Source organism: Lycium barbarum, chromosome 1 (genome assembly GCF_019175385.1).
Source record: "Lycium barbarum isolate Lr01 chromosome 1, ASM1917538v2, whole genome shotgun sequence".
Taxonomy (NCBI): domain Eukaryota; kingdom Viridiplantae; phylum Streptophyta; class Magnoliopsida; order Solanales; family Solanaceae; genus Lycium; species Lycium barbarum.
Genome location: NC_083337.1, coordinates 160,204,137 through 160,230,647, shown reverse-complemented (window position 1 = coordinate 160,230,647; position 26,511 = coordinate 160,204,137). Strand labels below are relative to the sequence as shown.

Genomic DNA, 26,511 nt, shown 5'->3' with positions numbered 1-26,511 from the left:
AACACATAACTAAACTAAAAGTGAGCTATACTAACACTTCTGTTTCTTAACAATTAAGACAAAATAAATTGGCTTGCCTTCAGCTGGATGAAACTGTTCTTATTTTATACACATTGGAGACTAAAGGAAGCATGCTCTAAAATATTTATAGAAAGACAGTTTCCTATAAAGTGCATACGCAGCTATTAATGCAGTAAAATGGCACATGATTTATTTGGTTCAACATTCATCAATGATACCATTTGCGATAGCAGCCATATGATCAAACAACAACAACAAATAGCGATAACAAACTCATGGCAAACAGCAGCTGTGTAGGTGGTCTGTGGGAGAGGAAATACTTAAACAAAGATAGCATCAATTTCTTTCAAAGATAACAGGGGTAGCCAGACAAACAATTTGATTAACAATTTGATTAACAACTAAATATACATAGACCAACATAGAGAAAGCAATCCCCAGCTTCTCTAAGTGTAAGTATGTATCAGACCACACACCTATTTTGAGAAACACAAAATTAGATCGACGTTTCTAGACAGGTTGCCAAACTTATACATTAGACAAATATGGGCAATGTTTCAGGGATATACATCACTTTATACACCACTCATTATGTCAAAGTACAAAGCCATAGAAGATAAGCACTAATCAAGTTCAGGTCATACACAGGAGGTTCAGAGCTGACAATATAACAACAATAATTCAGACCCAATGAACACAATTCTTGATCACTATGAATCAGAAACATCAACACGTAAACATTATTTAAACTAACATAGCCAGCAAATAAGCTAACAAATATCATCGACTAGAAAAAATTACCGCTTGATTAATTACTATGTTCAAACCAGGTGACATTAACTTGGTGAAAGGTAATGAACCCCATCGAGCTTAAATTCATACTACGTTATATCAACTAAGACCAAATTCAGCTGGACTAAACAAACATCAACATAGTTGTTAACTAATACATGAACAAAAATTAGACTAAACAAACAGAATACCAAAAATAAAAAGAAGAAGAAAAGTTTACTGACCTTTTGTAGGTGCAGTGAAGTGGGGTATGAATCTCGGATTTCTACTCGAACTCAAACGAACCTTTTATGGGTGCAGTGAATTGGGTGTTGACGACGTCGAATCTACGTTCGAACACGACGAACTCGAATTCGACAAAAAATCTTTCGAGTCCCAGATTTCAATAGAACCGAACACTTTTTTTTTTAAAAGAGGGATCTGGTTTGATTTTTTCAAATAATCCTAAACGTAAAAAATGGTTCGAAAGAGAATGGAAGTTGTACAAATCCAAAACCTAGAGTAGTGGAAAGATCAAAATGTTGAATATGATAAAGTTGGTAGTAAAAAAGATCTCATTTTTTAGGGGGTTTCCAATCTGTTTTTCGTTTCAGATTCTCTCCGTTTTCTCCTGTTTTTCCCCCCTTTCAACGATTCAACTTGCATTATATTTATAGGGTTTCGTTGGTAAAGAGAGGAGCGTGGGAGAGAGACGAAGCGGGAGACAGAGGTGAGTGGAGAGGAAGAGGAAAGAGAGGAGTGATGTCGAGTGAGTGGAGGGGAGCGTGCGTGGGGAAAAGGGAAGAGGAGCGGCGGTAGTGGGGAGTGAGACGAGGGAGATGAGGCGGCGGCGATGGTGAGAGGAGAGAAGGAAGATAGGAAAGGGTGAGGAGGAGGCGAAAAAAAAAAGGGTTAGGGATTAAAGTGTTTAGGGTTTTAATTTAGGTAGTGGGCCGGGTCAGGTATAAAATAGTGGGCTGGTCCGAAATTAACATGGGCTGAGTTGAATTTTAAGTGTGGGCTGAATTGTTTTGGGTAGGGGGATAATGTGGGATGGTCCGTTTGTTGGTCCGAAAATGAGTTCTTCTTTTTATGTTTCAATTATTTGTGGGCTTCTAATTTGACAACTAGTACAATATTTATTATGTGAAGATAAACAGTAATTAGTATATAGAAAGTAAGGATTTAACAAAGTAAAATTTATTTAACGAGTACAAATCCTAAAATGAAACGATGACGAACCATTTAAAATTTGTGATAAAGTAATACTCGTAATGTTGAAAAAATAAAAGTAGCGATATTAATAGTAGTAGCGATAAAAACTGGAAATAAAATATTTAGCTCGTCAATAAATTTAGAAGCCCGAGTAAATAAAATTAAATAAAGGAGGGACAAAATTGGGTGTCAACAGATGCCCCTCTTCGATCGGAGACGATGTAAGAGTTTTCGAGCGAAGAAGTTGACGTAGTAGCCAATTTTGTTCCGACCAACAAAATATGGATTTGTGAGGAAATACGGGTTAGGAGAATTGGTGAAAAATATTATGAAGGCAGAAGGAATTGTGGTCGAACCTGTTGAGCGAATGTTATTTATGGATTTATAACTTTGCAAGGGTTGGGGACAGGTGACGAGAATGGAACATATGCTTATAGCCTCCTAATTATAAATGTGGTGCACAACACACCTATAAATAGGACTCTACTAGACACGATGTAAATTCTTCAAAAAAATGCCCCAGTGTTGAGTTATGGACACACTGGGGATGTAGAAAGGAATATGAGATTGTGAAAAGAGTAGATTTATTAGGGTTTTAGCGGAGGATGTGAAAGAGAAATTAACCTACGTATCACGTATAGGCGGAATTGAGTTCGAGAGTAGATCCGTGACCTTTGCTTGTGAGTTTGGTATTCCTCTTCAGCAAATTTGCCCCAGTTCACTGCGTAAGATAAAGTTCCACGTTGTGTTGCGTCCCTGCAGGTTGTATTTTCTGCCAAAACTGAAATTCATGTCAAAATTAGTAATAAAGTTAAAAAAAAAATGTAAAACTATAAAGAGTGTAAATGATAGTAAATATGATTGGGGGAATGAAAATGAAGCCGTGTGGCCAATGTTCTCTCTGGTTGTCTTCAGGGACTTGAATGAATGCGTGATGCGTATGCTGAGGATGTGATAATGTCTCTAGTTGCTTTTGAAGATGATAGTGATAAGGTCTCCGACGGTCTTCCGGGACTCGATGATAACTGATATCTGCGAATTTTAAGGTAAATTCATTAAAGTGGTAAAGTAGATGATGAAATAAAGGAATGAAGTAAGGAGTAAAATAAGTGTATAACCGTTTGGCTTTATGCAGGTGAGGCCGTGTAGCCATGCGATGTCTCCGGTTGTCTTCGGGGACTTGATGATATGTCTCCGGTTGTCTTCGGGGACTTGATGTTACGTCTCCGGTTGTTTTCGGGGACTTGATGCTACGTCTCCGGTTGTTTTCGGGGACTTGATGCTATGTCTCCGGTTGTCTTCGGGGACTTGATGCTATGTCTCCGGTTGTCTTCGGGGACTTGATGCTCTATCTCCGGTTGTTTTCGGGGGCTTGATGCTACGTTTCCGGTTGTTTTCGGGGACTTGATGCTGTCTGCGAAATTTAAGGTAAAATTGTGGAAGTAGGAAAAGTAGATGATGAAATAAAGAAATGAAGTAAGGAGTAAAATAAGTGTATAGCCGTTTGACTTATGCAGGTGAGGCTGTGTAGCCGAGTGATGCCCGGTTGTCTTCGGGACTTGATGATCTGTCTCCGGTTGTCTTCAGAGATTTGATGATGCGTCTCCGGTTGTCTTCGGGGACTTGACAATAATTCCTGCAAAGTTCAGAGTAAAATGGTTAAAGCTGGTGAAGTATATGAGCGTGCGTGGGGAAAAGGGAAGAGGAGCGGCGGTAGTGGGGAGTGAGACGAGGGAGATGAGGCGGCGGCGATGGTGAGAGGAGAGAAGGAAGAGAGGAAAGGGTGAGGAGGAGGCGAAAAAAAAAAGGGTTAGGGGTTAAAGTGTTTAGGGTTTTAATTTAGGTAGTGGGCCGGGTCAGGTATAAAATAGTGGGCTGGTCCGAAATTAACATGGGCTGAGTTGAATTTTAAGTGTGGGCTGAATTGTTTTGGGTAGGGGGATAATGTGGGATGGTCCGTTTGTTGGTCCGAAAATGAGTTCTTCTTTTTATGTTTCAATTATTTGTGGGCTTCTAATTTGACAACTAGTACAATATTTATTATGTGAAGATAAATAGTAATTAGTATATAGAAAGTAAGGATTTAACAAAGTAAAATTTATTTAACGAGTACAAATCCTAAAATGAAACGATGACGAACCATTTAAAATTTGTGATAAAGTAATACTCGTAATGTTGAAAAAATAAAAGTAGCGATATTAATAGTAGTAGCGATAAAAACTGGAAATAAAATATTTAGCTCGTCAATAAATTTAGAAGCCCGAGTAAATAAAATTAAATAAAGGAGGGACAAAATTGGGTGTCAACACTCACCATATATGTTACTATGTAAGTTGGATTGTATTTAATAGACACATTGAGACCAAGTTCAAGAGTTTAATAGAAACAATACTTGGTTGAGGTGTCAAAATAAAATAAAAAAACAAGTTTAGGGGACTGTACATGCATCAAATGAAAACGTACAGAGGAACTATCTTATTCTCCACTAAATTTTGAATCTTATGTCATCGACCTTCAAAATTTCTCGCTTATAGGAAAAGGCCAACTCTTCAAAATGCAGAGTGTGATAAATTATATTATATCACATCATATCAAAACTTTTTTTTTTATTTTTTTTTACAAATTTAGAGAACATTATTATAACTTTTATAAATGCACAGATTAAGCAGGCGTTTGGCCATAGAAACGGAAAAAAAAAATCACTTCTTTTGGAATTCTTGAAGTTGGAGTTAGAGTTGTGTTTGACCATTATTTTTGTAAATAATATTTAGTTGTTGAAATGTATTTTTCTTAAAAAACATGAAATATGATTCATACCCTCAATTTCTAAAAACTAGCAAAACCTTCTAAAGCAATTAATAAACATAAACTAGTGCGAGAAATATAACAATTATACTTGAGAATAACTTATGGAGTGCTCAAATCTAATAATTTCTTTCCATCAAAAGGCTGCAACTGGGAGATTTACTGGTGTACACAAAAAATATAGCATCTCTAAATATGATTTTGTTGCAAAATTCTCAGATGCTTCTTTTCTTTTAGAGGCTTTTTGCACATGATGTTCAATGTTGCAGGAGTGGAGAGCAACTGAGCAATATCAGTTGCATCTGACCAGTGAAAAAGGTTGTATGAACTTTTACGGTAAAAAATGAAAAAAAAAAAAGTAAAGGTCCAAACAGAAAATGAAAATAGTGAAAAACAAGATTTTGGTTATTTTTCAAATGAAGATGTATTTTAAATTTTTATGACCAAATACCATAAAGTGAAAAAAGTGAAAAAATATTCTGAAAAAAAAGTAAATAATTCTGATGGTCAAACGGGTCCTAATTTGTATCCAAAATCTTGTTTGAGTTCCTTACATTGGCACACTTCACATGACATAGTTTTTGGCAGGGACATATGCACCGCATGATACTCTATGGACCATTATACAACTGTCCCCCTTCAAATTACTCTACTTTTTACTTCACGCAGATGGACTTTCTCAAGTGCAAAAATAAGCAAATTTAATAATCTTGTAATTTAACAAACAAAACAGTAGAACACCACAAGCCTCTACTATCCATCCACAACAACAACATAATAGGTTTTGAAGCTTTTTTGGGTTCTGGATAACATAATAGGATCTGGTGTTGCTTAATATTTTTGACTTTCTTATTTTTCAGTTTTGGTTTCTTATTTTTCAGTTTTCAGTTTTGGTTTCCAATTTTGATTTCTTATTTTCCAATTTTGTTATTTGATTGGTTTAAGTGGTGCTTCTTCACTTGTATAACACAGTAGCACACTTTTTTCTATCTGATGTGTATAATTAAAATAGGTGCGATGTTTTAATTGGTTGAATTTTTCACGTAGGATGCGATTGATATTCACCTGTCAGGCTAAAGAAAATGAAACTCACCATATATGTTACTATGTAAGTTGAATTGTATTTAATAGACACATTGAGACCAAGTTCAGAAGTTTAATAGAAATAATACTTAGTTGAGGTGTCAAAATAAAAAAAATAAAAAAGGGACAAGTTTAGGGGACTGTAGATGCATCAAATGAAAACGTATAGAGGAACTATCTTATTCTCCACTGAATTTTGAATCTTATGTCATCGACCTTCAAAATTTCTCGGTTATAGGAAAAGGCCAACTCTTCAAAATGCAGAGTGTGATAAATTATATCATATCACATCATATCAAAATTTTAAAAAAAAAAATTGCAAATTTAGAGAACATTATTATAACTTTTATAAATGGACAGATTAAGCAGGCGTTTGGCCATAGAAATAAAAAAAAATCACTTCTTTTAGAATTCTAGAAGTTGGAGTTAGAGTTGTGTTTGACCATTATTTTTGTAAATAATATTTGGTTGTCGAAATGTATTTTTTCTAAAAAACATGAAATATGATTCATACCCTCAATTTCTAAAAACTAGCAAAATCTTCTAAAGCAATTAATAAACATAAACCAGTGCGAGAAATATAACAATTATACTTGAGAACAGCTTATGGAGTGCTCAAAGCTAATAATTTCTTTCCATCAAAAGGCTGCAACTGGTTTTGTTGCAAAATTCTCACCTGCTTCTTTTCTTTTAGAGACTTTTTGCACATGATGTTCAATGTTGCAGGGGTGGAGAGCAACTGAGCAACATCAGTTGCATCTGACCAGTGAAAAAAGTTGTATGAACTTTTAGGGTAAAAAATGAAAAAAAAAAAAAAGAAGTAAAGGTCCAAACAGAAAATGAAAATAGTGAAAAACAAGGTTTTGGTTATTTTTCAAATGAAGTTATATTTGAAATTTTTATGGCCAAACACCATAAAGTGAAAAAAGTGAAAAAAATATTCTGGAAAAAAGTGAATAATTCTGATGGCCAAACGGGTCTTTAAGTTATATCCAAAATCTTGTTTGAGTTCCTTACATTAGTTTTTTGGCACACTTCACATGACATAGTTTTTGGCAGGGACATATGCACCGCATGATACTCGATGGACCATTATACAACTGTCCCCTTTCAAATTACTCTACTTTTTACTTCACGCAGATGGACTTTCTCAAGTGCAAAAATAACCGCTTGAAGTACCTCTAATTAAAGAAAAGTAAAACATTGCAAGTATTTAATGTCAGCCACTTCATAATTAAATTCAAAATTGTGAAAATAAAGTTGAAAATAGCAAGTATGAAAGTTTCAAATATCGGCTCTTCGGGTTTGAAGTTGCAATTATAAAAGTCCAACATAAAAGTCCAACTTCAAGCCCAGATATATGAGCATATTGCATGTGAAGGAGGAGGATAAATAACATAGCAGGTTTGATGTTTGCCAACATATTTCGGACCTTCCGTAAACTCAGCTGGTTTTATCGAACCTTAAGCACCTCACTATCGTCTTGACTTCAAAATAACTATTTTCACCAAACTCATCCCAATAGTACTTCACATGTATAAAATATCACATTAATACTCATTTAATACATCCACACCTAATTCAAATTTAGGGAGCGTTACATTAGCTTCTTGAATCTAAGTTAGATAAAGGTGTGAAACAAATGCACAAAGAAAGAGGAATTCACTAGCAGAACATTTAGATCAGATCAGTAAACAACTTTAACATAGAAACAGAACGCGAAACTGGAAGAAACTTTATAAAATTACAGTCGAAACCGCTACACACCTATTTATCAATCTTGGGATTGACAGTGAAGCACAAAGCAAATTAGTCATAACTGAGAACCTTCCCCAACATACCATTTTTGGTTCAGCACTACAAAAAATGGAGTTGCGGTAAAGGGAAAAGAATTTAGTTGAAATATGTTAAAGGATGAGGTATACAAGGATGGGTATTTTGAGCCAAAATAAATCAAAATAAAGAATTGAAATATTTTTAGACCAAAAGGTAAAAAAAAAAAGATATTTATGAATTATTTTTCATACGTTAGGGTAATGTTTGAGCCTTTTCCGTTTAATAAATAATTTCCACAATAGTTTGTGTAATCTCCGTGTAAGACACGTATGCATTGATAAAGAGTAGTTCTTTTTTTATTTTTTAATAAAAAAAATGTACTCTATAATTTTAACACGCACGGAAAAAGAACGCACACTGAAAAACTGCGCTTACTTTAGTCTACCGATAGAAAAGAGAACATACAACTGGCTACTTTACCAACACATGCATTTATTATGTGTCCTGCACTATACTCATTCTTTTAGGTTGAATACTTGAGAGTGCAACAGGAAAAACAATTTTAATCAATTATACATTATTGAATACTTTGCTTTAAGAGACTTGACTTTGAGGATTTCCATTGCAATCAAAACCTTGATTTCACTTGGCGCTGCTCACTCGATCCTACTGCAAAGAAATTCACATCAAGAAGAAATTCACAACTGTTTCTTTATAAACTGCTACTATCTTTGCATGATTTGACTGTCATGCAAAACAACATAGTGTGACAGTCCTACATGAAAATAGATAACATAGTTGGATCTAATATCTACGTTGATTAAATAAATGTCCTGCATTTGCATAATAATTAACAAAAATTAAAAATATTTATTAGGATAAACATATTCATATCAGGAATTTCATTTGCAATATGCATTTGATCTTTTTTAATATCTCCATATAAGAGTAAAACTATATCAGGTTCATAGTTATAGTAAGATATATAAATGCATCAACTGCATAAAGATGTGGTACTTCAAATCCGAAGAATTTTGCAAGTTTCTCATTTCAACTTCTTTCAGTAAATTATATGAAAATTCTTCAAGAATTCCTATAATAGTCAAGTCATCAACTTGCACAACAATATGACATATTCTGATTTTCATAAAAATGTATGGATAAATAGAGTCATTTGTGCCTTTAGTCAAGGAATATTGATTAAATCACATTTACGTTGCTTGATTTAAGCCTAATAAGAAATATGAACAAATTTCTAGAACGTGTATATACTTTGAGATCTCCTGGTCACGGGTGTCGGCTTGAACCTACGACTCCGTGACTAGGAGGTCACGGGTTCAAGTTGCGGAATCAACCTCTTATAGAAATGCAGGTATACAATAGATCTTGTGGTCCGGCCCATTTTCGAACTCCGCGCGGAGCTTAGTGCATGGGGTTATCCCCTTTTATTTTATTTTTTAGGCAGAGGTGGATCTAAAATTTAAAAGCTATAAATTTCCAGCGATGTCAAATTAATATACAACAATAACTAAATAAACTAACGGGTGCAAATATTTAATATATGAACACATTTAGTGATTTCCTAATTGATGACGTGATTTTTATTAGGTTAAAACTTATTTTGGGACGGAGCAAGTACCAGTTAAACACATATATGAAAAAGATGCCGACAAGCACAAGTACCACATACTACAATATTATTGCACGAGATGGGTAATGACAATAGTTGGAAAAAAAAAAAAAAATTTAGCACAATGGTGTATGCTGGCAGCTTCAATGGTGCTGAAGACGAGCGGTGAGAAAATTCCTAATTTTTTGTAAGCCAAGTCAGAATCCTAAACAAATTAGGTAGAATTTTAATTTAGAGTCAAGTTGCCTTATAATACTCCTTTTATATCTCCTTTTTGCAAATTATTTTCTAGGAATAGTAGCCTATAAACAGATACAACTCCTTTCTTTCAAACTCTCTTATTCTTCTAAGTTTCTCTTGGGACGTTTACAAAAATTGGGGAGTTAAAAGTTTAGTTTTTCTTTTTTTTCCTAAATATAAATTTGTTTGGAGTTGAACTTACATTTCCCTCCCCGTGTGCTATGAATTTCTGTTAACTCGCTGATATCTTTTTTTTTTTTTTTTTTTTTTTTAACTCCTATGGTTAGGGTTTGATTTTGTTATGCACTACCGCCAATGCTGCCATTAATATGGACCCTGAACGGTGCAAAGACAGCACAAAGCTTTTTAAGTCTACTTTTTTTAATGCAATATTGGAATCGCACGTAACAACCCAGCATGCTGTGCCATGTGGTGTGCATGCTGCCACTGCACAGTACGAAGACAGTCGAAAGAGCTTAGAATTACGTTATGGTGTTAAAATTCCCCTCAATGCTGTGCAAGCCGCTTGTGAAATCCTTGAGAGCATCTCGCCAAAAGTTGGAATGGCTTAACTGTTGGAAGAAGCTGCCACTAAGTCGAGAAAAGACTTTGATTGCGATTCAGGAGAGAAAGACCTTGATCGTTACGGGTTTCTGTTTAATCGTGTCTTTGTTGAGTCAAGGGAGATCATGAAGGAGAAGGATTGTGCACTGTCTGCCCTGCTTCCTTGCGTAAGTGACGAATTTTCTGCATTCATGTTGCACAAGGCATATTATATATCCGTCTTTCTTGTCCATGGTTTCTTTATATGGCACATCATTTTATTACTCAATTTTCCCAGGTGAAAGAAGAACTAGAGGAGGTGACAGGTGCCCTTGAAGCTTTTACAAAGCGCTGGCCTGCCCCTCTACATGGTCAACATCACATCACAGTGGTTAGAGATAAATATTTGAAAAATCTGCTCAGCTTATTTTGGGATATTCTTAATGGCGCGAAAGAACAGGGGAACTTGGATGGTGTCACAAACGCCATTCGAGATCTCCATGTTGCCTTTTCTGCACTTTCGGAAACTATAGATATAAGGTGTACACAGCATCTCACCGTCGCTCCTCGCATAGTTGCAAAGGTTTGTTTTTCCTACTTCGTTCTAGTCAATCTTGCTACTGTCCAAGATCCTTTCGTAGAAGGAGATACCATGGATACTTTCTTTTTTATGCTTGAAGTTTCCAACAAAGAATAAGTATTTCAATTTTCTGGTTGCTAGCTCAATCACGGGTGTTCCAAGAAATTTCTTTCCTGCTCTGTTCCAGTTGCCGGTTGAACTCCTAGTGCAAAGATTGTCCCGGAAACTTGTAGGTCTAGATAATCAACTTAGGGCCATCATAAATGCAATGTCAATCCATAAGCTTGGATCACGCCCTCTGTATTCTTTCCTCTTGTTAGGTCATCCAGGTCATGGGAAGACAGCACTTGCTGTGGCGCTTGCAAAAGAAATGTTTGATAATAGGATTGTTGAATATAATGTGGCTGGTTTTACAGAAGATGATTTTACAGTAGAAGTTTTCTCATGTCCGTTCTTGGTGTACGTGTTCTCTTCCTCCCTTTTCCATATTTCAAAGGGTGGATTGAAACATTGATAAGCTTATTACTTAATATCTTTTGCTGCAGTGTTAACGAGTCAGATGGGGCTAGCGACTCGACGGTCCGGCTTATTTCGAGCTGTGTGTTAGTGTTTGATAACGTTGACAAAGCCAACACCGCACTGTTCGACATTATCCTACGGATTCTAGAGATTGGGTCATATGTCGATGCCTCTGGAAGGCAGATTGTTTTCTCTAACACACTGATTCTCTTCACATCACGTGTGGAGTTTCCCAGGTGCCGCTGTGCAAGAGTTGTTTGGGAAACTTCTTTCAAGCCTCCTTTCAAGGGTTAAAAAGTGTAGGGGGAGTACAATAGCCACGGTGCGATTGCAGTTTTCATGAATGTCTAAGTGATGTGAGATTTTTCGTAAATAAAAACTTAATTATAACTTATTCCAACTGCATTTTGTGAGTGGCTGCTTTGTTGTACATCCTATTTTAATTAATTTGATACGCAGCTTATTTGTACTGACGCAATATTTTTACTTTTCAGGCAGAGAAGCAGTTCAAGCCTCGGTTTTTTGATTCTGTGGATGACGTAATTTTGATCCCTTGGCTATCTCTTTCTCAGTTTATGTCAGTTTTCAGAATACAAGTCCGCGATGCCGCCTCCTTATTCGAAGAAAAAGTGGTTGTCTACCCGTCTGCCGCCGTGTTTCGTTATATTTGGAGGAATAAGTATGACAAGATGCAAGAGGTACATACGCTTGATTACTTGTCAGAAAGTCTCTAAATTTGTTGTGGAGGGTCTTGTAACTAGGGTAGGATTGTATTTGCTGCCAATTTGCATCTATGTTTTGATATGTTTGGAGGAATGCTTACATGATGCTAAGAGGTATCTATGTTCATTATTTGTTTGAAGTGGTAGTGAGATTAATTCGGAATGTATAGCTGAGGCATCTGTAACTTAGCTAAGGAGGATTTTTCTCTCGTCTCATGGACTGTTCTCAACTTTCTTTGATTTTGAGGTCCGTCAAACTTTGTGACTGGATAATAGCAGAACCTGTGAACATACATGGTGGGTAGACACCTGGGACATTTCATACTGTTTTACCATTCTGTAACTGCAAGTCCGATAAATGGCTACCCAATGACTTGAATTGTAAAAGCAACATATGTTGGTATGTGAAATTGTTAATTATAGCATCTAGTGTCTTGATGAGTCAGTTTTCAGTTTTGAACTAATTGAGTAAGTTTCTATTTTTATGTTTAGCCTAAAACATTTGCCTAGGAGAAGAAACTGATTTTTCATTGTTTGTTACAATGTTGCTTAGAAGTGTGTCTTCTGCCAAATACCGTCTCCATTGATTCATCTCATATTGCACTGATTGTGTTTTTTTTTTCTTTCTTTGCCAGGAAGGTGGTCATGTAGTTAAGCATTTTGTGGAGGAGTTAGTCTCCAAGTTGAGCAATGTGGATAGCCAGTCCATAGTATACATTGATGAGTTGGTGGGTACCAATGAATTGTCTGTCAGAACTCAGAACTTAAGTGATGTGACAGTTGCCCATGACTTTAAGACGTTCAAAGTATCCTTGGGAAAGTTGAGGATCCTCTACCAGTTCGAAAAAGAACATGCTAAGCAGATATACAAACTAAGCATTGTTTAGTTTGATCTTGTCAATTTGTTGGATTCAAAGCATGATGCCCGACTTCCTTGTATTCTGAATAGTTTACTGGAATTGCATGCTATGGTAGATAATTTATTGGCCAGACCCAAAGATTGGAGAGAGCTGGTATGTGTTAGTGGCATTGTTTGCAAAGCAAGATTGCGTATTCAAATGTACTTTATATTTTAGTCATCATTGTTGAAAATTGTTTCAGGTGTCACTTGAGTACTTCGCATATTCACATGGCGTGGGGGATGTTGTGCATGAGAGGGTCAACAGGGCTAGGTACACGTCTGAGGCTATGTTTTCCAAAATGCGAAGTAAATTGGTTGAGCAAGTTACACCTGTCCAGACAGTCGCAAAGGCTCTATTTAAGTGCATTGATGCCGATCATGATCATCTCAAGGACAAGCATTGTCAACAAGTTGCATCTTTCCTTTTCACAGGACTAACAAGTATGGGTCAAAGACAGCTTGTGGATGACCTTTCAAAGTACTTGGTTGCAGATGATGGGACAACGATGTTGGTAGAAGTGGATTTGGCTACCTGCACTAGCCCAAACTCTTTTCTCAGGTAGGATATATTTATGATCATGTGTATAAAATTTGATTTAGCTTCTTAGGCTGTTAAGTCTGATTATTTGATTCAGATGCACATGTAGGAATGAACGTGGTCTCTTGCTGAAGAACACTATTTTGATGAGACCCTATAGCGTCATAGTGGTTTTTAACCTACAATTGGCACATCAATCTGCTTTTACCACGATTATTTCCATTCTAGATGATGGTTTGGTGTCCGACAATGATGGGACTGTTGTAGATTTCCGGAAAACTATTATCATTTTTGTCCTGGATCAAGGAAATAAAGGTTTAATTTCCAAGCTTGTCGGTGGAGGTCCATATGGATCCATTAATCAGGATCGAAACATGGACAAGGTATTTAAATGGAACTCCTATGGCTTGTTCATGAGTAGTGTGTTGATCTCTTCTCTACTAGTTTTAATTTTTTTTTAATTTTTTATTAATCTAGTGTTGTAGTGAAGCGTAAGAGCATATAGTTCCTATGTACTGAACTTTGTGGTCTTTGCCTTTACAGGATCCTATAGGCTTTAGATTTGAGGTACTTAACCGGGTGGATGAAATTATGCTTTTTAATGCAGATTTACTCCACGGTGCTCGATTGTCTATGAAAGAGGGCAGGCATCTCGTAATGACTTCACCCGGGATAAATGATGCATTGGTTAATCTGTTTTACAATGGCAAGAGAGAAGTGGATGGAAACAACAGGAACTTATTTGATGAATTAATGAGAGTAAGTAGTTTCATTTTAAGCATGTCTGCCGTCTTACATTAACAAGTATAGTTTTTTTTTGGTAACTAAATTAAGTATTAATCACCAAAGGGCAAAATTACAAAAGCACAGTCAAGCTGATCACTGCTTGCTGTCCAGAAAGTAAGAAAAACGAGCAAAAACAAATCTAAGACTCAACTCTCTAAAAACCACATGAACGTGCTCACTACAGATCTCACAAATCCACTGCTAGGACTAAGAAATTAGATTTTGGATCTAAGTTCTAGCTACAACAGGCACCCTAACAGTACAAATACAGGCTATGTCTTTGGCTATGGCTACGACATCTCTTTTCACTTCTTCAAAGATCCTGTTATTCCTCTCCTTCCATGTTTCATATATTACCTCTGCATACACTTGATTCGTGATCCTGGCTCCGGTGGTTTTCCCTTTACTGTGCTGCAACACACTTGGCAGCTGCAAAGTCCCATGGGCTGCCAATCTGTTGCTCGATTCCAGCCAGTGCATTGTCCTATCCCAGAGTCTTCTGATAAACACACACTCACTAAACGAGTGTTCCTTTGTTTCATCTGCTGCTTGACATAAAACACAGCTATGATCGACCCAAAAAAAAAAAAAAACACTCAGCTATGATCCACTCCAATTCCCCATTTTGCAACTGTCTTTAGTAGCTAGTTGACCGTGCAGAAAAATCCATAAAATAAATTTTGATTTTGGTAGAGCATCGTTTTGGCACATCATGTCTCCACGGTACTTTGGGATGAATTCCAAAAAGCTGCATATAGTAACACCCAATTCTGCTTTGAATAGGTTTTGGATCTCCTTGAAGTTGTTGCAACTGGACATTTGCTTCCATGATTTTCCTAACCCATGCAACTGGCCTGCATAGGAACTGATATTGCTGTGCCCCTTTAATGTAGTATGCATGGATCCATCTAACCCACAATTTGTCCTTTTTGTTGGCTAGATCCCAGCTAGTCTTAATAATAAAGGCTTTTCAGCACTATTGTCTAATATGTGTTTTTTTTTTTTTTTGGGTGGCAGATCACTGAAGATGCATGTATGTCCCAACTCAGGAGAGGACTCGTCAAATTTTGACGGAACTGAATGCACCTGAATTTGTAAATGGATCATAGTTTGATAGACAAAGTATATTATTTAAGTTTAGCTTTTAGCTGAATATATCTTGTGCTTATTTGCTTTAGGATTTGACTGCTAACATCAATCACGCAAACCAGAGATAGCAATTTTTTGGCTCATGCCTTTGCTTTTCAGGAATTAACAATGAATAAGTATAAAGCCTGTTTGGATTGACTTATTTTAAGTGCTTTTAAGCACTTTTATAGTGTTTGGGTAAAATACAAAAGTGCTTTTAAGAACTTGTTTTTAAGCCAAAATAAGTAAGTCAAAAACCACAAGTCCATACAAACAGGCAAAGTGCTGGATTTAGGTTAGAGCTTTTCTTTCTCAACGATCTGCATATGAAGTAGACTGTTTTCTGACTTCTTCTTCTTTTTTTTTTTTTTTTGGTGTGGGGGGGGGGGGGGGGGGGGGGGGTGAAATATATATATGCTTCGGGTTTGTTTGGTATGACCAAAAATGTTTTCCTATTTTTTCTTGTTTGATTGCACTAAAAGTTTGTGGACAATTGATGAAGATGGGTATCATGTTTATATAAGAAGGGATAATGGTAGAACTCTATACGTACCCGGAGAGGAGGTATTGACTTGAGTAATTGGCATGTGGTGCCGCATGAGATTCTTATTATTGAAGTATGTTGTACATGTTATTGTGTATCCATTAGGTACTTATTTAAGTATAAAGGACATGTTCGTGTTACGCCAATTTTTCTCAAAGTGTATATAAGGAAGACTCACCAGTGGTTGATGAAATCAATATATATTATATATGATTGCTTCACTGCTTGGAGAATTTTTGAATTTTTTATTCACCATACGGAACCATCCGTAGAAAGGCTATGATTTCATCTACCGAATAAAAAGTATTGTCATATTTTCGGATGATGATTCAATTGATAATGTTGTCAATAGACGAAAAGTAAAGAAATCAGCATTTTTAAGCTGGTTTGAAGCAAATAAGACATCTTCCCTGAAGAAAGAAAAATAATTTATGGAGAATTCCCTCTGAAGTTTGTGTGGAAAGTGGAAACAACAATTGAAAAGATGGGGAAAAAAAAAACATCTGCATTTTCCATTTGGAGAAACCTTCTTTGTTCCACTGAATCTGCTGAGCAATATTACCTTAGATTGTTGTCGAATGTCATTAAAGGTTCAAAGTGCTATGGATCTCGGAACACAACAACCGTGTTCATCTGACATTTAAGAGATGCGTGTCACATTTTTTTGTGCGGAATGCCAAAAGCACTGGTCTTTAATTTTTGCTCCTTAAATTTGAAATCTTTAATTTTTGTCCTTCGCCTAAAACTCATGGGTTCTGGGTTCGAATCCCTGCTCAGTTAATTATTTTAAAAAAAAATTGCAAAACAGAAGTTTGTAGGAAAGTTAGGCATATTCGGGCAAAGTTAGGCTTATTCGGGCAAAAGTTAGGCCTTAAGCCAGATGTTTGTAAAATTCCAACTAAGTAATAATCCCCTGAAGGATAAGGCAGATGTTTGTCTTATGCCTGAAGGCAAAACTCTATCTTGAGGTAGAGTTTGAAACTCTGTCTTGCCAATCCAAACTCTACCTTACGATTTTTTTTTAATTTTTTACTGAGCGGGGGTTCGAACCCGAAACCAATTTTTTTTTAGTGAAGGACAAAAATTAAAGACCACCAATTTGAGGAGCAAAATTTAAAGACCAATGCCTTTGAAGGGAAATCGTGCAAATGACCCTGCATGTTATGCTCTGGGTTTATTAGATGACAAAGAATACGTGAATGCTACGATGCAAGCAAGTAAAAGGGAATGCCATCATATATTAGACAGTTATTTGCTATGCTGCTACTTTTATTGTACTATTTAATATCACGGTCAAAAAGTATTTGACAAGCAACAGGCCATTTATTGTCAGAATTTCAACTAAGTTAACATGGAAGAACTGCTGCCACCCGGAGGCACCCTCCGCCGCCGTTACAATGGGAATGCATCCGCCCTAATGAAAATGAGAGGTCTTATCTCTTCACTTGCTGCTTTCAGGGTATTTGGAAATAGATTTAGAAGTGAAAAAAGCCAACTATTTTGATCTGATTTCCCCTCTTCACTAGGTTATAGGGCAAGATCCCTTATTTATTGGATGTGGGAAACTTATACAAAATCTGCTTTCTATAAAATGCTTCCTTCAATACTGGAACTAATCTTACCTGAAAAAAGAGCATTATTAGATAATGCAGGTACTCAAATATAACTTCCACTTTCAAGTTTTCATATGATAGTTTTTAATTTTTATACATAATTTCAACGTGACTATAATTATAAAAATGGATTATTCAGGCGTAGAAAAAAATTAACTTTTAAGAATGAAATACATGGCTTAAGCAATCAGAAGCAAGTCATTTCCTAAAAAGGAACTTTAATTTATATAAGCTACTTAAAAACTGGAACTAATTATAGTTTGACAGAACCACTAAAACTTTAGTACTAGATACAATGGGTAATAGTTTAGTTACGCGATACAGTTCCTTAAAACTTTGAACAATTTCCAATAAGGATATAACAGTGCAAGTAGATATTCGTAAATATAATGTTAAACAAATATATGCTCTTTAAAATTATATGCTGACTCCACTTATAACAATCCACATGACTGTTTAGGACAAAACTTAATTAGTTGTAATAAAATTTTAAATTTTTTAAATTAGAAGTAGTTATTAAAATTTCACAGTAGTTTCAGTATGTCAAAGCCTCAAAAGTCCCTTAAGATATTTACATAAAAGATAATAAGTATTCCTGCAATAATTTTAAGTTCTATGGTGAATTTACGGATAACAACTCATACAGGATACATCGAACCTTTTTCCATTCTTCGAAAAAGGAATTTCAGTTAGTATATGATGACTATAAAGGGTTCCTTAGATCAATATCTTGAAAGTAATATTGCAATTCCTTTGATACAAACTCTAAATGTCTGTCTCATGTGCGCTTCGAACCTTGAATATCTTGCCTGCAGAATCCAAACATTTTAAATTTTCCATTAAACATGATGTATAAGATTGTCGTCTAATAGGTAGAGTTTGATTCAAGTTCAAGTGTTCAATGGGTACAACATTTTGTTCAGTTGTCTAAATGAAAAATCTTGACAAGTTTAGTGTGCCACATATGAATTTGGCCAAGTATTAAGGATGCTCAATGTAAGGGATTGCAGCAAAACCTATTGTACAGTTGTTTCATCCAGTGGAAATAAACTCGTACGTACTAACAAGTAGCCGCATGAGTGATGAGACATGAGACTTACATTCTCTAATATAAACCTCAGATAGGAAAAATTGTCTTGAGCAACCTCACGAGTCATGGAAGCTTTGTTTCTGCCTCCAGTACTTTCATCATCGTCTATGGAGTTCAACATTACCAGTACTGAAACATAACTAAGGAAATAAACTAACAGAAAGAAAAGGAACAGAGAGGAAGTGTTTCAACACAAAGCACGCTTAGGGACCAAGTAATCCATTTGCTACCTCTCAATTGCAGTTATCAGCTCATATAACTTTTTCACTTCTTCATTTCCGTGTTCCTTAGCTTTGATACAAGTACTTCCTTACAGCAAGTACTTTATTCTAGGAAACCAGTGAACTTCTAATTGTAGCAAAAGCCATTCTTCAGTTAACATCTCACCAATGACAATACTCAAAAAAGCACTACTACAACAAAATCACACAATTTTCGAAGGAAAATGTCAGGGGAGTAATCCAGAAAGATATGCATAAAGAACAGCACATGTATCACAAATGCTTATTGTATAGTAGGGCCATTACTGAGATTCCATTAGAAATGAACATAAAAGGAGGCAAGTCAAATGATCCCAATAATAAGAAGCTCCATCACAAACCGGAACAAATGGTAGAGTAGGAATTTCAAATTTGTCACAACTGTGTTTGACTGGATTGTCCTTATTTTTTATCAATCTAACTTCACATTTTCCTCACTGAATAGTTCAGAAGTGAAACGACTCAGGGCTTTCAGATGCCTTTGACACCGTTTCAGTCAAGATGGAATGTTTATAACACTTCCTTGAGAAAATTATGATATTGGCAAATCTAGTAGTATTAATGGCAGCGTTAGTGAAAAATTAGCATGAGTAGAAAGTATGACGAAGAGGAAAAGTTGGCAGAGATTATCAACAAATTTTTGAAAAATGCAAGCCAGAAAAAACAAAGGCAGACAAACAACCATACACATTCCATTTTGAAGAAAGTGAATAGAGAAAAGCAGTTTGCTTTCGAATCATTAGCTCATGAGTCATGATAATCACAGCCATATTTGATATCTTTGGGAATTTAGAAGTTAAACAGCTTTACATACTCTTCCATACACTAAATCTCCTCCTCTCAGGCAGGGTAAATCCAGGTTGACCACAACCCTGCATGATAACTTAAAATCAGAAAGTTAGACATGAACATAAAGTGATATGCAATTTAACTTATTCCCAGTGCCTGTATCAACCTCATCAAGGATTAATTGGACTAAAGTTTCAACTTCCCTATAAATTTTCATTTGAACAGAGGCCACTGGTGGTGCACTAGTCACATCACATCCATAGCACGAGTTACAGTCATGTAGAAGTGAAAAAGCAGGAAATAGTATCATCTTTAAAAAGGAAACCTCTACTTTGCTAACACTCCAGAAGGAGCTAAGTTATACAAACTAAACTCCAAAAAAGCTGAGATTTCCAGATCTTAAGATCCACACTTCTTTTCTGTTTCTCTTTTTCTCCCTCCACCCCACCGCACCCCACCCCACCCCCTTTTGGGTGTTCATTTCCCGACACAAAATAATTACAGGGGGACAAATTATTATACAATGAATCAGACATCATGACATGCTGGTAATCTTGAACATACAAGAAGCTTTAATCACATTGGATTTAGCAGCATCAAGTAATGGATCTGCCTGGATCGCCTTGTTGAAATAGTCCTTTGCTTCCTCCCACTTTCCTTCAGCGACAAATACAAGACCTAAATTGTTTAAAGCAGGTGCATACCCAGGTTGGAGTTCAAGTGATTTATTGAACATTGCCTTTGCACATTCATACTGTTTTAGCTGGCGAAAGAGATTTCCAAGGTTTGAAAATATCGTGTGTGCTTGCTTTGACGTAGCTAGCGACAAGGCCTGTTTATACACCTCTTCAGCTTGAGAAGGATTCTCGGACAGTTGCAGTGAAATACCTATAGTGCAATGTCTTTTCAGAAAGACATGAATGCTATTTTCACAATAATTAAATATGAAGAAGAAAAGAGGGGGGAAAAAGATGTGCATGACCATTGTGTAAGAGAGATGCATTTACCTAGGTTTGACCAGGCATAGGTGCAGTCCTTACGACGTGCAACTGCAGCCTTGAGGTACATTTGAGACGTCTTAAATTGTTGGGTACAAAGACTATGAAGGCCAAGCTGATGCCATTGAACAGCATCAGCAGGATCTTCGGCTATTGCCTGTCATTTGAAAATCAGAAATGCAAAATCCAAGCCTTCAGTCCAAACTTCACTTTGCAATAGTGTCACAGAACATAATGAAAATCAAAGGTCGGGAAGCAGATGCAAGGAAGTAAAATAGCTTTAATGCAGTAAAAGTCATGCAAGAAAGAGTTAAACAACTAATCTCCTTTCACGTCAGAAGATAAAGTTCAAGGAATTAAAACTCATAAGCAACTAGATCAGCAGCCAGTTGCACCATAGAGGAAATATATGTAGATCACCTTATCACATGTTCAACTAATAATAACCAATCCCTTCCCGGAAATCAGAAATTAACAAACTAAGCAATAGGTCTCAGATAGAAATAAAAAAAAACTTTAAAGCCTACCTGCTTTAGACTGTAGATAGCATGCTCCTTGACTTCCACCAATTCATTATGCTCAATTTCAAATCCTGACACAATTTCATGTTGGGCCCTGTGGACCATGGCAAGACCAGCCCATGCTATTGGAGGCTCTATCGAAGTAGAATCTCCTTCTCTTAGTATCGAGGCCATCTCATTACCGGCCCATGAGAGCTGCTCATTGGGATTCTGGGACCTCTCTGCATCCCTGATGCGGTGAACTCCAACCGCATATCTTGTTGCTAAACAGTTAGGTTCAATTTTTCCTGCCTACTTATTAAAGCAAAAGAATATAAATTACTTATATAAGGTCAACATTAATGCATCTATTGATGAAGCTTAGGAATCAAATATCCTCTAACAATAGATAAAAGAGAGGTTTCAAACTGTTTGTAGCCTTGAAGAACAAGCACCTTTTCCAAGCATTTAGCAGAGCTCCTATGATCACCCATCAAGTTATAAGCATTAGCTAGATTTGTCCAAATGTGAGCTGCTTTGGAGTCTGCTTTTAAAGCTGCTAGTAAACACTCCTTGGCAACATTGGCTGCAGTGACTTGATCTGCAGAAGTTCCATACAGAGCATTTGCCCCCGCACCTGAAACTAACAGTCATTGCTTTCAAGTTACTCGCTGTTTTATTTTTTCAACTTAACTTTTACATCCATGTTGAAAAGATGCTAATGAGCACCATGAATAATATATTTTAAAGCAGTGATCTGTTACCTTAAATCGGATAGCCTAAGGATATAAATTATGAAACACATAAAATCCTCTTACCTGCAACTACTGAACCGTATTTATACAAGATAATGGCAGCATAATTGGTCAAAGCAGTAGGATGGTTCTGATCTTTTAGAAGTAGATCTTGGAAGCACTTCTCTGAAAGCTCTAGATTCCCACTGGAAAGACATTGTCAAAGTGATTCAATTCAGCAAAGAAAGGAGCTCAAGTGAACAATATAGGAAGACGTGCCTGATGAAATATTAATCAGTTAGTGTATCTAACAAAGCTGCTAAACAGCAGCAGAAATCCTCCACCACCCACCACCCCTCCAAACCCACAACAACAAACATCAACAGTCAAAAGAAAAAAAACATATACAGAGAGAATCAGAAAACAGAACATGCATCTGATCAAAATACCATGCAAAATTGCAAACCAATAAAAGCATGAAAGCTTGCAGAAGATGACTGCGATAAAGACAAATCTAATCAATGGTAGAAGGGTTTTTACCACTTGAGTTCCCCTAAAGAAAAACTAAAAGTTCCACACTAAATAGAGAAGTGACAACAAAGAATATTTACACATCACTAAATGAAACAGTATAATCTAGTCTTCGATAAAAGAGGATTGTAAGTGAGTCTTTCCCAATAAACACTCGATTACAATTAAGAGCAAAGTCCATATGCTGCAGAGTATAATGATGCATCAACAGCTTTTCAGCCCACAAACAAACTAATCTCCCAGCAAATGATTCACATATAAGTTATACATTTTTTTTTTCCTTTTCAGTTGCAACATCAATAAAAACATCATTCAGCATAGAGGATATTCTGTGTTTTTTCCCTTTTTAGCACATAAATAAAAAGTGCTTCTCCACCCCTCCAATTTCTTTTAGCTCCTACATCAATCTATTTTTTTCATTAGTCTAATCTGATCAAACACGAGAATATTGAATGAAGACATTAATATACACTGTGAATAATACACTAAGTAGCCTAAAACCAGTAGCAACGAAAGTCCATTCATACCTCTGGAGACAAGCCATTCCAAGATTACCAAGGCAATCCAAGTTGTCCGGGGAAATGTCCAACAAAGTTGAGAAAACTGATATAGCACTCTACAGAAACCATTAGTGTTAAAAGATAATCAAAGAAAGTTCCAAGTATGTTAATGAGTAAGAACCAAAAGATTAATGTGGCTGCACCTGTAAACGACCAGTTCTAAGAAGTATTATGCCAAGAGAGCTCCAAATAGACACCTGCCTAACATCAGATTTCACAGCTTCCTTTAGTTTAGCAAGAATATTTTCAAGCTCTTCAGGTTCTAATTCCTCATCTGAGTTACAATCTTCCAAGGTTCCAAGCAGAATACACTGCACCAGGAGGAGATGTTAAAATATGTGGGTAGCAGTAATTACTTATTTCAGTTTGAAAAGCTAATAGAGAAACATTGACTAGAAAATGTGCAATTTCTCTGAGTGTAAGTTCATTGATACCTGCGCGCGATGAACCTGGACTAAAGAAAGCAACTCAGGCCTCTCTATTTCTTCCTCAGAGCGAACTAAGATTTCTTCCGCTTTCTCATATGCCAGAATCGCCTAGAATTAGCTGTTCAGTGCAAGAGAGAGAATGAAAACTGACCCAGGAAAAGAACAGCACCATAAGCTACCTTTTGAGGCTGACCCATCCTTTGATACATCAAGCCAAGTACAAAATGAGCATGTGCGTTCTTTGGCATTTTTCGTGCAACATGTATCAAGCCCTATGAGCAAAGTAGATGAATCATGCCAAAGTTCAAACTGCACCAAGTTCTTTAACTACCCTCCTTTTTTTTTTTTTTTTTTTTTTTTTTGATAAGGTAGAATTTTTTTGATTGATTGTGAATTTAATAGTGCAAGCAAATTGGATGCATTCACAGTGTTATTCAAAGCTATCACTTGTTCGCTTAAAGCAATAAAGCAATAAGAAGCGAGAGGTTAACACTTCATTGGTGGAGCCATGCGCTTCAGAGTTTCAAATAATGATGCTCAAAGAGATCCCAAAAGAAAAACATTCGGTTCTTTGAATATCAATTTTGAGAAGTTGAATCTATATCGACCATATTATATATTAATGCTGATATTAGTTATTTTAATTACAAGTTGATTATTACAGTGCTAAATCCATATATGTTTGGTATTTTTAATGTTTTAACTAATTATAAGCTTCACTCACTTTTCGTTTCAAGTCCCATGGATTTTGTTGCTTTTTCCCATTTTTCGCATTTGAAAACACTGCATCAATTCAAGTACTAAAAGATGTGATATGGAAAACATTGAAAACAATTGGCACCAAAAAAAAAAAAAAAAGAATCAACACACGTATAAACATAGATACAAGCACATAGCTAGGTAACAAAAGACAAAATGGATCAATTATTTTCTGGATAAGTCAAAATATTCATTACGAAATGCCAAGTTGGTGTCAAGAAGTATGTACAAGATATGTATACAACTGAACACGAGGGGATCAAAATACAACTCACAGTTTTAAGGCTGCTAACTTTTTCTTCCCGAGATGAAGGTACCCCTTGAACATTATGATCAGCCTCTGCATCAGCTCCATTACAATCAGGAGGAGAGTCTAACTTACCCATTCTTGAACGGCACTTTCCCAATTTTTTCAATTGTTTACCTTCTGTATCTGCAATCTCTATGTCTTTCTTCAGCTTATCCTGACAAATTTCGTCAGCTATTACCCTGTAAATATATCAGGCCCTGGTTAAAGTAATAAAATGATTCTTGTCGCAGCAATTACGTCAACCAAAGAACGCTAAACATCATAAAGCATCACACCGAGGTGAATCACCTCTGGTGATATAAGAACTCCTTTTCCAAGATATATTTTCATTTGGTGTTTCTCACCTTTTCAGAATCGCTTGGATGGTTGTTATATAATTGTATTGTATTATACTGTATAGTTTTGATAAATACAATGTTTGGATAGATTGTATCATTTCCCATCGTTACATAATACCACACATCAGCAATTTGTAGATCTATTATGAAAAGGTAGGATAGAGGATAAAATATGATTATTAGATAATAAGCAAAGACAAAATGAGAAAAAAGAAAAGGTAACGACGCAATCACACCAAATCGGTCGTTACATAAAATGGGACTTCTCAACGTTACATGACGATGGATTTAACGATACCATACAAAAAAAATTAAGTAATAATCAAAACAAGGATTGTATTTATTAAACTAACAACACAACACAATACAATACAATACAACAGGTAACAACCATCCATACAAGGTGTTCATGGCTGCCAGCTGAATTTTTAATAACAGCTCTAACCATACAAAATAGGGCCATCTTCACTAAGAACTACTTCCTTCCCAAAAGGAATGACACTCTTATTAGTTGGTTCAAGCCGTGGAAACAGCCTCACGGAGAAATGCAGGGTAAGGTTGCACACAATAGACCCTTGTGGTCCGGGCCTTCCCCGGACCCACGCATAGCGGGAGCTTAGTACACTGGACTGCCCTTTTTATGATGCTTTTACACTATTTTGATACTTTCAACTGAGACAAGTTGTAATTATAGTAAATTCCAAATTCATAGTAATAAAAACACACATGCTTGAGGAGTGAGTACAAACTATTAGAGTGGAAATGTGGAATCAAGCCTAGCCTTATTCCAAATGATACAAATCCGAAACTAGTTTACACACTAAGCTATAGTTTACCAAAAGTTTTTTTTTTTTTTAAAAAAAAAAACAGATTAAGTTTTTAATTTTTTTATTTTCATAAGAATTTTGAAAGAGGAAAGCAGAAAAGACCTGGAGAAACATGCAGGAGACACAGCAGGAAGGGGCAGTGAATCATTGGCGTCGGAATCAGGAGGGTCAACGTTGAGGTCAGCCAAAATGATTTTGGACGGCTGAGATTGAAGTGGTGGCTGTAACCTCAAGTTGACGGAGGTGCTATCAACGACGGCAGATTCTGACTTCATTTGACGGAATTCGACGCCGGAATTTTAGGACATTTCGGACAGCCGAAACGAAGAATCTCCTGCTGAAAAGGTTCCTCTTTTGGAATGAAGTTTAGCCTTTTGGTCCTTGAGTTTTTGCCTATATCCGGTTTTGTTTCACTATTTTAATTTCTTATATTTATTGGTCCTTAATATTTGATCTGAGATTCAGTTTGACCCTAAAATTGTAGTAGTCTGTTTGTTGCACTACGATTGTGACATTGGCGAGAGAGACCCAAATTGCATTGTTAAAACCTATACCACTGGCTTAGAAAATCTAATGTAGATTAGATTGTAGGGAAAAAAGATATTTGTTTAAATTTCATTTAGACACTCAAATTACAAAATGTTTTTATTGAGCACTTGAACACATGATAAAATGTTCATATTAGATACTTCCGAGTTAAATTTGAAAATGCTTTTGTGTGTGTCCTTAAGCATCTAGTAAGATTCCTTTATTTACATGTACTAGCTTCCATTAAGCACAACCTGAAGTCATTGAATTGGCTAACAAACTTATTGGAAGCGTGTTTTTTTTTTTTTGGGAGTATATGTTAACCATTGTGATATATTATCATTTTATCAAGTTATTAATGATTATTATATATATATATAATAATAATAATTTTATAAGTGATCAGATTATATAAATAATTTTTTGAAAGGTCATACAGTGGAT

The 26,511-nt window shown here is 36.0% G+C and overlaps 3 protein-coding genes across 7 annotated transcripts; 2 read left to right on the top strand and 1 right to left on the bottom strand.

Moving 5' to 3' along the window:
* The first annotated feature begins 9,272 nt into the window (after positions 1-9,272).
* Positions 9,273-15,587, top strand: LOC132601777 (chaperone protein ClpB1-like). Of its 4 annotated transcripts, XM_060314851.1 has the most exons (11): positions 9,276-9,466; positions 9,829-10,272; positions 10,383-10,667; positions 10,806-11,123; positions 11,210-11,539; positions 11,678-11,881; positions 12,541-12,918; positions 13,007-13,365; positions 13,442-13,727; positions 13,888-14,103; positions 15,148-15,587. In XM_060314851.1, the coding sequence occupies exons 7-11, from the start codon at positions 12,874-12,876 to the stop codon at positions 15,199-15,201; spliced, it is 960 nt and encodes a 319-aa protein (XP_060170834.1). In that variant the 5' UTR covers positions 9,276-9,466; positions 9,829-10,272; positions 10,383-10,667; positions 10,806-11,123; positions 11,210-11,539; positions 11,678-11,881; positions 12,541-12,873; the 3' UTR covers positions 15,202-15,587. The 4 variants fall into 4 exon arrangements, with proteins under 4 accessions (XP_060170839.1, XP_060170834.1, XP_060170827.1 ...); XM_060314856.1 differs by having other exon boundaries at positions 9,273-10,272; positions 13,454-13,727; XM_060314844.1 differs by having other exon boundaries at positions 9,276-10,272; positions 11,210-11,505.
* LOC132617098 (chaperone protein ClpB1-like) lies at positions 10,231-12,792 on the top strand. The gene is made up of 6 exons (XM_060331996.1): positions 10,231-10,272; positions 10,383-10,667; positions 10,765-11,123; positions 11,210-11,369; positions 11,678-11,881; positions 12,541-12,792. Exons 1-6 carry the CDS (start codon positions 10,231-10,233, stop codon positions 12,790-12,792), a joined length of 1,302 nt encoding a protein of 433 aa, XP_060187979.1.
* A 4,278-nt stretch (positions 15,588-19,865) lies between the features above and the next one.
* On the bottom strand, positions 19,866-25,922 carry LOC132601759 (probable UDP-N-acetylglucosamine--peptide N-acetylglucosaminyltransferase SPINDLY). 2 transcript variants are annotated; one of them, XM_060314830.1, is made up of 11 exons: positions 25,642-25,922; positions 24,340-24,553; positions 23,485-23,577; positions 23,312-23,413; positions 23,021-23,188; positions 22,845-22,933; positions 21,871-21,992; positions 21,508-21,689; positions 21,080-21,364; positions 20,562-20,709; positions 19,866-20,442 (listed from the first exon to the last, which is right to left on the bottom strand). In XM_060314830.1, exons 1-11 carry the CDS (start codon positions 25,812-25,814, stop codon positions 20,090-20,092), a joined length of 1,929 nt encoding a protein of 642 aa, XP_060170813.1. In that variant the 5' UTR covers positions 25,815-25,922; the 3' UTR covers positions 19,866-20,089. The 2 variants fall into 2 exon arrangements, with proteins under 2 accessions (XP_060170813.1, XP_060170810.1); XM_060314827.1 differs by having other exon boundaries at positions 21,508-21,695; positions 25,642-25,921.
* Between the last annotated feature and the right edge of the window lie 589 nt (positions 25,923-26,511).

Bases quoted from the DNA above. Each gene is read 5' to 3' on its own strand.
- LOC132617098 (XM_060331996.1), top strand. From the start codon at position 10,231: ATGAAGGAGAAGGATTGTGCACTGTCTGCCCTGCTTCCTTGC. The intron at 10,273-10,382 runs GTAAGTGACGAA...CAATTTTCCCAG, and splicing joins TGTCTGCCCTGCTTCCTTGC to GTGAAAGAAGAACTAGAGGA. The intron at 11,124-11,209 runs GTACGTGTTCTC...CTTTTGCTGCAG, and splicing joins TTCTCATGTCCGTTCTTGGT to TGTTAACGAGTCAGATGGGG.
- LOC132601759 (XM_060314827.1), bottom strand. From the start codon at position 25,814: ATGAAGTCAGAATCTGCCGTCGTTGATAGCACCTCCGTCAACTTGAGG. The intron at 23,189-23,311 runs GTATCAATGAAC...CTCCTGGTGCAG, and splicing joins TCCAGGTTCATCGCGCGCAG to TGTATTCTGCTTGGAACCTT. The intron at 21,993-22,844 runs GTATGAATGGAC...ATGTCTTTCCAG, and splicing joins GGAATGGCTTGTCTCCAGAG to TGGGAATCTAGAGCTTTCAG.
- LOC132601777 (XM_060314851.1), top strand. From the start codon at position 12,874: ATGGTAGATAATTTATTGGCCAGACCCAAAGATTGGAGAGAGCTG. The intron at 12,919-13,006 runs GTATGTGTTAGT...AAATTGTTTCAG, and splicing joins CCAAAGATTGGAGAGAGCTG to GTGTCACTTGAGTACTTCGC. The intron at 14,104-15,147 runs GTAAGTAGTTTC...TTTGGGTGGCAG, and splicing joins TATTTGATGAATTAATGAGA to ATCACTGAAGATGCATGTAT.